Source organism: Lampetra fluviatilis, chromosome 40 (assembly GCF_964198595.1).
Source record: "Lampetra fluviatilis chromosome 40, kcLamFluv1.1, whole genome shotgun sequence".
In the NCBI taxonomy this organism is placed as follows: Eukaryota; Metazoa; Chordata; class Hyperoartia; order Petromyzontiformes; family Petromyzontidae; genus Lampetra; species Lampetra fluviatilis.
In genome coordinates, this window is record NC_136314.1 from 1,532,130 (window position 1) to 1,545,513 (window position 13,384).

Consider the following 13,384-nt stretch of genomic DNA (forward strand, 5'->3'; position numbering starts at 1 on the left):
AAAAACATCCACCATAGATTTCTGACGCGTAACAGCAAAAATGATTAGCAACAAATGCGTCACTTCTTTTTTGTCCTATCGCACAAATAATTTATTCGTTTTAATGTATTCCTAAAAAGCACGACTGACTATTACGACTGTTTTTTAATGTTATCTTACATGGCACACATGCCAAAAGCAGTTAAACTCTGTGACGTGATGAATGTACAAAGATAATCCTCTACGGACTGAATAAGATCAATCCCGCCACGCTACAAAACATGCAAATCAGAAGTGAACAAGTGAATTTAAATAAATTAATTAAATAAGTGAGTGCTAAATTGCTTTGCAAATTTCAAATTGCTTTGCAAGTGGAGCACTATTCTACTTAGGTGCTACTTAGGTGCTAAAGTTAACTGGTTGACGCTGATTACACCTGCTACTTTAATGAAGATCTGTATAACACAGATGCTGCTGTAATATTACTCTGGAATATTTGTAAATCCCATCGCTATGTAAATTCTGCGGTTGCCTGCATGCAATTCTCAAGAGCTCGCTGGTGAACCATTGCCGTGTGATATATACAGGATTGTGTTTTATTAACTGCGATAGAAAATGGTACAGTATTGAAATTTCCATTCGCACAATGGCAAAAATGTGCTTATTTCAGTGTGATTGGTAACTCCAATGCGTGTAGATCAGTAGAATCCACTGCGAACCATATATTTATTTAATGGCATGGGCCAGAGGGCACAAACCAAACGTCACACACTAGTTATGTATCAGTGAAGTACTTTGTATTCTTGTTGAGGATTTCATACTGATATACGGTAACATGAATACATACTGTGGGATATAATACAACATTGTCTAGATCGGTTTCAGAATCTATGAGTGAGGCCTCTAGTTTTACATATCTAATACAAAATAGGTCACCCAGCGATTTCTTCTTGGTCGATTTAGCGTTATTAAATCCTGCGATTTGACCTGAGAGGAGCGTGAGTAGGAACAGTGGAAGAGACTTTAGATTTGACAATCGTAATAAAGCATGTGTAATCATTTGTATTGAAAAAAAAAGTACTTTTGTTCAGAATGAACGATGGCTGCGATAACACTAATGTTTAAACGTACAGTGTGTTTAGACCTCGTTTAGTATTTCAAGATTGCTGAAATAAGCTGGCACTGTTTTTTGTTTTGTTCTATTTTAGCAAACACCGCATTCATTTTGCACCTCGTTTTTCTTTCCCTTTTCTGTATTTTTTTTTACTAAAATAATGTCTACCCAAAACACTTTCGTAAACCGTACACAAGGAGCAAGTTTTCTTTGCAAACATCACGTCCGCTAGACTTGTTTTTCGTCTTTTTCTTCTTTTTATTGTTACCAGATAAGGCCCAACTGAGCTACGTAGCTCTTTGTCAGAAGCAACTTGGCCAAAGGTGGATAGCGCGGCAAAGTGGCTCACCGTCACCTGGGCATTTATAGCCGTCAAATACTCTGAACGCTTGATGTTCATTGGAAATGCGGAGGGAAAAACCGGAGGACCCGGAGAAAAATCCACACGACCACGTGGAGAACATGCAAACTCCAAATATTCAGCAGGTGTAAGGGTCAGGATCGAACCCGCCACCTCCTTCATACCAGGCAAGGTAGTTAACATCTCGTCACCACGGTGCCCCATTTACCTTCAGTTGTTGTGAGCGTGAGCAGGTTCTCACACAAGTGAGTGTTCCGCAAAAGGAACTGCCAAGAGTAGTCATCGACGATACGTGGAGTACAAACCGAATAATATACAGTACATAAATGGCAAAAAAACATCAATTTATTCCAAATACACGTCAGTTAAAACTGCTTTCCATCTCGTATCGTTTTTCAACAGTGACAAAAAGTCAGGGCAGCGGGTTACAGATGCCATGGCACCACCTGGAATTGGCAAGTGTTATTAAACCCTCCGACAACACCAAAGGTCATAAGGACGGCTCTTGCACCTAAGCCGACATCCACACTGCGCGACGAGCCTCGGGGGGTGTGCGGGGGTGACCCATCTCCCGACAGTCAACGTTCACACCGTCGTGACGGACAGCAAGTGGTTGTAAATCCGCGTGCCGTCCGGGGAGCGGCTGCCGTGGGCCAGAAGTTCCTGAATCGTCATCCAATTGTCGAAGATCTTCTTGCCACGCTTCTTCATCATCTTGCGGTGGCTGAGCTCAAGGATGCTCACCTCCTTGCGGCTCTCGGCGCCGGACGCGGAGGCCGACGCGGAGCCGGCGGCCGAGCCTCCGGAGCCGGCGGTGGAGCCGCCCTCGTGCGGGTTCTCGTTGAGGCACTCGAGGCGACAGCGCATCATGAACTCGCGGCGCCGACGCTGCTCGCGCGCCCGGTTCAGGTGCTGCTTGCGCTGCTCCTTGGACCAGTAGCGGCCCATCTTCATCTCGCTGAGTGCGTCGTCGTCCGTCGTCATGCCGCTGCGCTCCTCCTTGATCTTCATCGCTCGCTCTGTTGGGACGGATGAAAGGACGGGCGAGATTGGATTAAAAAGTAAATACTTTACTCACACTTTTTTTTTTCTTCTTGGTTCTTTCTGTAAAGTCACGTAGAAGTGAAATAATAAAATAATAAAAATAAAACATAATAAAATAATTCTCACGACGTTTCGGCCACAACGCAACCAGCCGTCCTCAGGTGAAGAACAGGTCTGTCGGAAAGACAGAGTCTGAATGAACACCACCACGCTTGGCAGCGTATATTTAAGCTGGGTTGGAGGGGGAATTATTTTATTATGTTTTATTTTTATTATTTTATTATTTCCCTTCTACGTGACTTTACCGAAAGAACCAAGAAGATGAATCCCTGCAGTCAAGAAAGCTTTAAATCGAAACTTTATTACAGTTATGCCCGGGCTGTCTACCAATGTCTGTATGTATGCACGTTGAACTTGTGCTGGTTACAGCTTACCACCGCGTATGATCATGGCACTGCAATTGTACACCTGAGATGGTAAAGTCTGGTGAATGAGAGATGTTACAAAGCCAGCCATTCACAGAAACATGAAGACTAGTAAATTGCATGCTTTAATGCTTATCCAAACCCTCCCTAGTACGTACATGGGCATACAATTTCACTGAATTATCCTATTTTCTTTTCATATATCGTATGTATACATAACCGTACCTGTCAGCCACAGTTTCCCGTATGCAACATTAATATCGCCCCCCCCTTTGAGACATGAATCAAAATGCAAAAAAGTGCCTGCCATTGCTCATGGCTCTAGTCAGTTCATCGTTCATCGTGCTAATCGGAGGTGCGGCCAGCATGACGTCAGCCAGCACGGAAGAGGAGGCCACACACCCCCGACAGGGGCTCTTTCGAGGCCCTTTCCCCAGCAGTGGCATGAAACGAAATGCAAGACCGCTCCTCTGCCTTTACCTGTGGACTTCTGTGAAACTAATGGACATTTGCGAAACATACTGGAATAGCTCATTGGATTCCTCCAGTATACCTACTATAATCACCCGATAATGTCTTGAACGCTCGTGACGTCACTCCACGTCGACCAGCCCCCCCTCATGAATATTAATGAGCAGGTGACGTCCTCCAAATGGACACGGACACCCCCCCCCACCCCTCCTCATTAATAATCATGAGCAGGTGACGTCACTCCACATCGAACAGCCCCCTCATTAATAATCATTATAAGGTGACGTCCTCTAAATGGACCCCCCCCATTCATAATAATTAGCGGGTGACGTCACTCCACATGGGGGAGCGAGGCGCCTCCTCCCCCCTTCTCGGCGCCAACTCACAACCCTCCCTACACAGGCACAACCCCCACGTCACGTGATCTCCGTGACGCTGTTGAGACATCAAAGTAAAAAGGACGTCATGATGAACAAGGGATTATAACCTTTACATGAACTAAGTCTGTGTCACCGCGCCCTTACAAATTGCACACGCATTGATGCAATGAATATCACGGCCTGATTTTCGCTTTCAAGTTTCAGATTTACTGCAATGCACCCATCCTTGGACGGGCAAAAGGCTCATAAATACATATTCTGCTTCTACGCCTGGATCATTCTGCTGTGGTGCAATGGTAACCGCATTGCACTTTCAATCCAGAGGTCACCGGTTCAGTTTGTTCTGCTGGTGCGGCAATTGAAACAATCAACACGTTTTGTTGTTTAACCCCCCCCCCCCACCAGTCTCATCATCTCTGTCCACCCATCAGTATATAAGTGTTCGCCATGCCTCGTCGATCGGTAGGCCATGTGTGGTGGAGTAAAGAGTGGTCACTCCCACCCCTTCCAAGACAAAGACCCTTGATCCCTTGTCTTACTCGGGCTCCTATTGGGGACATTTCCTCCAACAGTTGCACGAGCGAGAACTTTCGGGGCTGCACTTTTACCTTTTTGTACCCAGCCCGGTGGCGTTTTGGGGGGAGAGTGAGCGCCTGGTGCAATTGGAAGGTCATCTGAAAAGCGACCCGGTGAAGGACTGAATCAACAGCACCATCGTTCCCTTCGGTTCGTAAAAGAAGCACCACTTCGTGGGGGGAATAAAACACCGGCCCCAGGCTATGAGAACGTGGAATTTCCACGGCTGGGTTCAGAGCCACCAGTGGGAAATGAGCGCCGCCTGGAGCTGAAATCCGAAGCAAAAAAAGTTTGCGCCGGAATAAGTTTTGGGGTCGGTATACAATTTCCGTGTCTCCCCGCGCAACTTATTAGGCTGCGCTTAGTTGTTTTGTTCTACAGTCTCAGTTCAATTCTGAGTATATGCACAATTGACCGAGTGCATTCAATAGACTCAATGTACTTATTGGACTTTTTTCGGACGACCTTTTGACAGACTCGCTGACAAGGTTAAACAGCTGGCGGGACCTTTTCTTTGAAGCAGGGCACGCTTACTCTATACCGTATTGATTGTATTAGCGGTGGGGGGGGGGGGGTGACATGGGAACGAGAATGCTACTGTCATACCATCCCCATGCTTTGGTAATCACCCAATATAAATGCAGCACACAAAGCTTAAGTATGGCCATATAGGTCCAATTGGTGTGCTCCGTCAAAGTGTTAAAGTGGGAGAAACAACATTTTTTAAACGTCTCTTCTGCCCTCTTTTTCTTTCACCCTCTTCCTCCCATTCCCTTTACATTGTTCACGCATTGCTGTTGCTTCCTAGATGGCGACGAGGAACTGTAAGTTCTTGTGCCGGGCCACACGTCGTCATCGCGTCCCCCCCCCCCCCCCCCCTGGTTCTTGTGGCACGTTGTCGCCGCTGGGGTGGCAGAAGAGCCACAGAGATGCAGAAAACGGTGGCGACGTCCAAAAGTACGCACCGGAAACGGAGCACGTGGCTCCGACTAGTGCGGTTGGCTATGTACGGTGCAAAATAAGTTCAATATACACCATCACGATGTATGGTCAGGTGCCCATTGCACATTCCGTCATTCGTTTCCACGTTCCTCTGTCTTGTGCCGACATTCTCAAGTAGTGCCACATCTCCCTGGCACCAATCTCTATTGTCGTCATCAAGCCACTCTCTCTCTCTTAGGTCTCCCTCTTTCCTGTCCCTTCCACTTTTCCAATAAAAAGAACACTTTTAATTGTCCTCTCGCTGTCCACCCTACACACAGTGCCCGTTTCCTTCTCATCTCACTGCCTCTATCAACATACAACATACATATAGTGTTTTTTTGCTTTCATTATTTTTACTTTTTAAGTTATTTTTATTGTTATTTTGATTTTAGAATTTTCTATTTAATTGTATTATTTATATTTTCTATCTACGTGACTTTACCGAAAGAACCAATAATATGCACACCAATACTCGTCATTCGCCATTAAGTGACGGTGACATCACCACGGCGCCTGTGCCAGGCCAGGTGCACTTTGAGGCCACGTGAAGTGTCGAAGGCTCGCTGACAGGAGGAGCTCTTGGGACAGATCCAAGTGCCATGGGTTGGCTGACTGAGATGACCGGTGATCCACCACCTGTGCCCCCTACTGTGCCAACTAGATATACATACAAGACAAAGACAAAGATCCCCCGTATAGGCTTAACAGACTGTAGGGGCAAGTGCTGTTAGCGAGCACCAATGAAGGCCGGAACAGTGCACGAGGGGCTGGGTGGCCAGCACCACGCCCGACCGCCTTTGTCTCCCTAGCGGCGATGTTTACACACCGCACCAGGTACTCATTTGAGGCTGAGTCGACCTAGGGGAGGCCCAGGACCGGTTCAGATAATCTACATACGTACACACATACACACACACACAACAAAGCAATTGAACCTCCGCACGTTACCTTTCAGGAGCCTGTCTCGCACGGGCCTCTTAGTGATGTAGCGCGAGCCGTCGCTGCGCACCTTCACCTTCCACTCGCCCCTGGGCTCGGCCTGCGAGAAGTCCTGCTGGCTGGAGAAGGACGCCTCGTTGCACACACTCAGGAGGCTCATCTGGCTGTGGCCGTAGTCGGACGAGCCCTGCTGCACCAGGTGCACGTAGCTTTGGTAGTGCTGCGACTGCGACGGCGCGTTGGCCCGGCGGTACGGCGACAGCTGCAACTGGGCCTGCTGCCGGCCCAGCTTCTGGTACAGCTGCTTGGCGCTGCCGCCGCCGCAGCTGCCGGAGGCGCCGGCGCTCGCCGCGGCTTGAGCCGGCGCGACGTCGCCGCTCTCCGGCAGCTTTCTGGACAGCGTCGAAACCTTCCCCTTGGCAGGGCTCGCCTCCCGGCTGCCGGGCTGCGAGGAGCACACGCTGGTGGACGCGCGGCTGGCTCCGCTGTCCGACCGCTGGCTGTCCGTGCTCTCGATGGAGCGGTTCAGCGAGCGGATGGCCGTGAGCTTGAGCGACTGGGGGCTACTGCGGCAGCTCTCCGCCGTGTTGTAAGCGCTCGACGTGTCCTTGTCGGACTTCTCGGGCGCGTCCGTGACGTCCAGGCACCTGCTCCGCTTGCGGCCGTACGTGCGGAAGTTGCCGCCGTCCTGCAGCCGCCACAGGTCGCCGTAGTTGCGGGGATGCGTGCTGGCGCTGTTGCCGTGGGCCTGCATGATGTTGCGGCATTCGATCTCAATGTTCCTGAGCTCCTCGTTGAGCAGCTCGATTTCCGTGTCGCCCGGGATCTTCGCGTCCACCTCGCCCACGCCGAGCGTGGACGTGGCACTGTAGTACAGGCTGAGCCTCTTGGCACTCGTCATTTGGCACTTAAAATCCAGGAGCTCAGGCATTTCAGGAATGTTTAAATCTGAGCGCGCTGTGCTATCGCCCGTCCTGTTCCCGCACAACGCGTCGCCGGTGCCCTTTTTATCCCCGACTTGACTGGTGACTTTGGAACTGTCCGTCAGCACCGCGAAGTTTTGGTTGTCGTCGTCGGCAGGGATCTCTTGCTCGGGTTCGGAACTCTCGTTTTCGTCGTTGTCGTTCCGCGTGCTCTCGTCCGTCCGGCCGACGCCGCTGTCCTTCTCCTGCCCGTTGTGGGCGCTGTCCGTGGTGCCGTCGTCCTCCGGGGTTCTCATCTGCTGCTCGCGTGAGACACGCGCGCGCGCGCACGCACTTCATGAGGTCGCATTCATTATACACAACGTGCACGCCACACATGAACCACGACATCTTGCTGCTCTTGTCAAGGAGCATAAACCCATCACGTGAACTCCGGTCATCCTCGCAGCAGCTTTTGGCTGACCATCGAACAAAGACGGCCACCACATAGCGCGCTTTCAGATGCGCTTCTGCGGCCGTCTGGAACGATCTTTCTTCGGATATTGGGAAGCCACTGGAGCTATGCACTTTTAAATCATCTAGGTTGAAAATAAATTTCTTTAGAACTGCTTTTTGTGTTTAGTTTGTTTTCCTTCCCGCGCACCTCTGATTAGCGCATTTGGCTACTACGGTGCCGAAATAGTTCAACATACATACAAGCAAGCAAGCAGAAGGGCTGCTCGAAAACCCGCTCTGGCAATCGTGCTCCGAGCCCGATCGGACTCGTCGACACACGCTCCATGTCGGCGTGCGCTGACCTGCTGAGGGACGCTGGCGTTGACCTCAAAGTCCTGGTTGTCCTGCTCTTCCAGAACGTCCATGCTTATGTCCTCCAGATACTCGCTGCGTTCGTCCTCCATCCATCCCTCGTCCAGCTGCAAGCGGATAGAAGACAAGGCCGTCTGTCAGCAAGGCTGCTAAGAGAGTTAAAGGTCAGCTCTGTGCACGGTGCGGACGTGCACAAACTGCCTTGTTCAAGGGCAGTTTAACGCAGTCCACCATGGTGGACATAGGAGTGGGAAGTCAGCTGTTGATATTCTCATCATCAAGTCGTTGTCAATCTACCGCTGCACGAAGGCCTCCCAATACGGCTCCCACCTGTCACGGATATTGGAATTTCATAATTCACCCGACACCCTACACACGCTGGCTTCCCACGAAAATAAGCACACTTAACCCTTTTCCCATTCCGTTGGCTTAGTGTACGTCATCGGACTAACTAAAATAAAATAAAGTCAAGTCGGAAGACATATTGAGGCTCCCGCAAGGCCATGCGGGAGGGCGTGCGGCACAGTTTGGCGCCAGCCATCGTAGAATGCGGTCGTGTCGCTACGGTTCCCTACGGTGAGTATTATGTCTTTAAAAACAATGGCGTTACGCCTTTCTTATTAAAATGTACGCGAGCCGCTCGCACATTCCGAAATTCAGCGGTGGATGGGACCCACCAAGCAATTGCAGACATCTCGGAACAGGAAGGTGTTGAATTCTAGATAATACGTAAACTTAATAGATTATTCTTCATTTTACCAAACTTTTCTCTAACCTCAAAGGGGGAAAACAACCAATTGATTTCTCAAAATATAAGCATAGTCAAAATGTGTCTTTATAGTTTTTTTCATATCAATTTGAAATATCATTGGTCATGCATATGCAACATCAAAAACCACAGCACCCTGGTGGCTTCCAGTCAAAATCAGTCAACACTTGTTTCTGTGTGATGACAATTGCTCAGGTAAGTCCTGAAAACGACTGACTGACTGATTCACAGATGGACACATCAGGTTTTCTATCCATATATAAATGGGAAAGTAATGTCTAACAAAAGCTACATCGTCTGTAACACCGGATGTGGCGTGACATTTTGTGGCCAATAACGGCAGATTGTGTTATAGCTATTTTACACGAGTGGCTTATCAAATAATGCACTCTTGTTATAAATACTTTGGCATCGTTAAAGTTTTGCCACCTCGGGTGGCTTCAATTTCCGCTGTGGCCGATGGACTAACACCTGATACAGGTTGCGATCGTGCAGTGCAGCGGAAAGTTGTTCGTGTCTTGTGTGCCGACTGCCCGCAATTGACTTTCCCCTCTGCATTAGGCCCCACACGATCTTTGCGAAGAAAAAGTTGCCAGAAATGCAATATACAATAAAGGAGGCTAATCAGGCTTTGGTTTATTTTGTGCTTTCATGATTCCACTTATCTGTTAATCTCCAAAGAATTTTGAAGGCATCTGCTGTGCTGTGCAGCTTTCCTTGACGTCAAGGTGGCAAGTTGGAAAAATTGTTCCTATTTATTTCAATTATTTGGTCGTGAAACCATTGCTCTGCAACAGCTCGCATTGCGTTATAATTTTAGTGGTGGCGCATGACTTCTGCTCTGTTGGTGCAAACCCAGTCATGGAACATCACTCTGCTAATGGTTGCAAAGCAAAGATGCTGAAGAAGAATTCATCAGTCACCGGAAGAAAGAAAAACATCCTATACATTTCAATATTGTGCGTCATTTGCTTTCTTTCGTACTTTAATCGGAAAATATGGTCTTTTTGAAGTTTGACAAATACCATAATATCCGAGTGACTCTTTCCATATTCTTTGGGTCTTTCAGGGGCCCCTTTTCCTGATGACGACCGCTTGTGTCGCGATCGAAATGTCGTAGTTTTTTTTGTTATTTTCTTTGAACCTATCTACGTGACTTTACCGAAAGACCCAAAGAATATGAATGCCTGCAGCCACGAAAGCGTTAAGCCAAGATTTGACTCTTTCCAGGAAAGAAAGTTCTCGATTGCATCGTTTTCTTCCTTGCTTTCATCACTTGTGTCTATTGAGTATGTGTTTCTGAGCCAAAGGCATTTTCACTTAATTCTTAGAATTCTAAAAAGGTTTGAGTTCCCGAGGGAGCTGGTGATGGGGCCTTCCATTTCACGTCTCGGTAGGGGTGGGGGGGGGGTCCTTCAATTCTCCACTACACCCCTGCACTGCCGATTTCACGTTGGTTTCTCCCATTCACGCATTCACATTGTAATAGAGTCTAACAAACACAGTGTGCGGAGAAGGCCATGACCTCGCGATGACTTAACCTAAGCACTCGTTGCTTCCGGTTGCAAAGTCTGTGAATTTCATTGGGGCGTTCCGTGTCATTTTCCCCTGAGCACGGTGTGGCTTTGAGCCCTCATCCTCTTAACGGATCTACTAATCCGCTAATACCTACATTGTAAGTCGCTCACTGCCCTGCCAAAGCGCAGTTTCTCCACGCGTGCATTAATTTTGCGCTGGAGGCATTGATAAGGCATTATAATTCATCACCTTTTGACACTCTATTGGCTATGGTCTAGGACTACTGGTTGGATAACAATACAGTGCACAATTGGAAGTGAATTATAGGCCTCCGTGTGAATGTAATGGGTGTATTTTATGAACATATTGTAGGATTTAGTTGTTTCACCCGTCGTCAGCTGTGCATATTTGCAGTGCGTACACGTAACACATTTAGGAATTACACGCCATAGTGATGGATTGTGGGTAATATATACATTTCACTGAAAAGGCAAGACCCTGTCTATGAGAATAAAATCACAATGTTGTCAGCTTATGAGTCTCTGGACCAATATTTTTATTACGGGAACATTTATATAAGCATACACTCTAGACCGTTCACAACTTTCTGAGTCTCATCAGCACGGTTCGGTCTGTTAAGTAAATGCTCCTGGATTGTCTTCTAGTTAAGGACATAGCCGTCCGGTCCAATTTTTTGCAAAATATATGTTTATGTCGCTGCGAATAACTTTGCCGAGAGCGTTTTCCCTTGGCCTGACTCACCTGCTGGTAGGTGTTTTATTACTTTGTGCAATCCCAGGAAAGCGGTCGCACCCCTGTCAAAGGTTTTATCGTTACTATGTTTGTTTTAGGCTAGGTTTTGTCAGAGCTTGAATAACTCCATATATTTCCGCCGAGTCTTATGCCCTTTCATAACCTGTAAAGCCTGGGCATGATGACATTTCGTTTTTATTTGCAGAACACTATTGATAGTACGAATGTGGTTGATGGCAGAAAATTTTCCTAAATCTGTCTTGCTTATGTGCTCTGCTGACCTCTGGATTTCCCACATGTTCCTTTCCAGTGATCTTCATGAACAATTCATACACGCCGATTAGATATTATTGAATACTATTTCTCGTTCAAAAAAATGCATATTTACTACATATGTATCCACGATATACTCACATGTGTGTTGTCATGGTACTTTGCTCATGCCCATCCACAGTCCACACTAAAATCGTTTCATTCCACGTTCAAACATTACTTTATAAAGGCACTGTTAAATCGGCTGTGTTTCACAACATTCAAAATCACGTGGGGCACCGTGTAACGCCACAATTCCCAAGGCCTGGTCAGTAGAATCATCAACGCAGCCACGGTGTGCCGGCAATGTGGGAGATTTGCAGACGAAAGGGTTAACCTTCAAGCCCTCGATGCCGTGATTCATCCTGGCGGTGTACGTAACGTGTGCGGTTTTTTTTTTACCTCGCCCGAAAAAGAAAAAAAACCACAAGCAATATCTGTGCAAAAAATGGTGGCTTCTTCAGCCCCGTAGCCTGCACAGGCGTAATGGCATTCCGACTGTTAGTGCCATGCAGGAGAATGATGCCTGCTGGCCTTCAACCGCTCATCAATTCACACCGCAATACCGCGAGCGGCGGGCCCACAGGATGCACAGTCTATTGGGATGCAATAAGATATATCTTTTCTATTAAGCAGCTGAAGAAGTGGGTCAATCCCTCTTGCAAATGCTCATGTTTATGCCGGGTGTATAATTTTTTTTTTACAGATCACAGTGGCACGGCGTTACAAGTTCAACCGAAGGTTCCGAAGGTTAAGGTCTCTGATTGTGCTCATGCACACACCCCACTGTGTCCAGTCCCCAACAGCAGCCAACATTTTAGAGAGAGAAAAACCAAATCGAATATGTCGAGAATGGATACATAAAGGGATGAGCCAGATGGTCTAAATTGCCTGTGCGTGTTTCATAAATGTGTGTGTTTGTGTTTTTTTGCTTTCTTTCCCCCTTATCATCTCATGCCGTTGCCATGGCGCTTGTAGAAGGCAGACAGAACACTAATTGGGCGGCTGCTCAGAAGCAGATTTTTTTGCACTTTCGCGTGGTCAAAGCACCGAGTGAGACGCAAAAGCTTCGGGAGGCCATGCAGCGACGCCTCGCCATGACCCCAGGCTCCGGTGGATTCAGCACAAAGTGACAGCGTGGGATGTTGCAGCGTGGAATAGGTCCGTACAGTGCCTAATGAGGTCACTGTGCCGAGGTGTGCGCGACGTTACCTGGATTTCTGGCCTCGCCAAGAGAAGAGACACCCTCCGATTTTTCTCATTTGTCAGAAGGGCCACTGCCTCTTCCCGCCCCTGTATGTCCACTCCGTTGATCTAAAAGCAACAACAACAACAAATGGTGTAAAGCCATCCAGCACATGAGCACGGCGTGAATACGACGTTCGACTCTCCTGTTATGCAGCGCAGAGCAACATTGCTTCGAGTTGTTGTTGTTGTTGTATCCGTAAGTGCTGCTTGTATCGAGCGTGAATGTTGAGCTGTTGCACCGTAAATACTTTTACTCAAGTGGCGTCAACATAATGCGCACGCATTGCGTCACGCTCGCACGACGCCGTCGCTGCAGCAGCAGCAACAGCAGCCTTGCTTCACGAATTGGGGGGGGGGGCGGCAATTTGAAACGTTGCCGTACGCGCAACGTTTAAAAAATAGAGCCGCAAAAACTGAATTGCGGTCTCGTACGACAGTCAGCTGGACACGTTCAGCGCCGTGCATTTCAAGGATGTTCCAAGGTGCGCCCAAGTAACGCGAATGTCGGGGCGTCACGGTGGCAAGATCTTAACTCCCTCGCCGGGAATACACGAGGTCGTGGGTTCAATCCCGAACCTGACGATGCCTGTACGTTTAGAGTGTGCACGTGCTCTCTCCCCGTGGCTACGTGGATTTCTCTGCAGGTTCTCCGGGTTTTCCCTCCGCATTTAGAAACACGCGTTTAGATCATTTGGCCGCTATACATTTCCATGTGAATAGCCACTTTGTTCATCTGTGGTCGGGTAGCTTTTGAAAAAGTGCTACAATAGCTCAGTGGGCA

At 48.1% G+C, this 13,384-nt stretch overlaps 1 protein-coding gene across 2 annotated transcripts in view; it reads right to left on the reverse strand.

Annotated features, from left to right (window-relative positions):
- Nucleotides 1–733: 733 nt before the first annotated feature.
- The window catches only part of LOC144946111 (E3 ubiquitin-protein ligase PDZRN3-like), a 64,915-nt gene continuing 52,264 nt past the window's right edge, over nt 734–13,384 (reverse strand). The window contains exons 6-9 of one of the 2 annotated variants that reach the window (XM_078874853.1): nt 12,568–12,669; nt 7,994–8,110; nt 6,283–7,492; nt 734–2,473 (exon numbers count right to left, since the gene is read on the reverse strand). In XM_078874853.1, the coding sequence (XP_078730979.1) occupies nt 2,040–2,473; nt 6,283–7,492; nt 7,994–8,110; nt 12,568–12,669 (1,863 nt within the window). In that variant the 3' untranslated portion in view covers nt 734–2,039. Of the gene's footprint in view, nt 2,474–6,282; nt 7,496–7,993; nt 8,111–12,567; nt 12,670–13,384 lie in introns of both variants that reach the window. The other variant, XM_078874852.1, reaches the window with a different exon arrangement.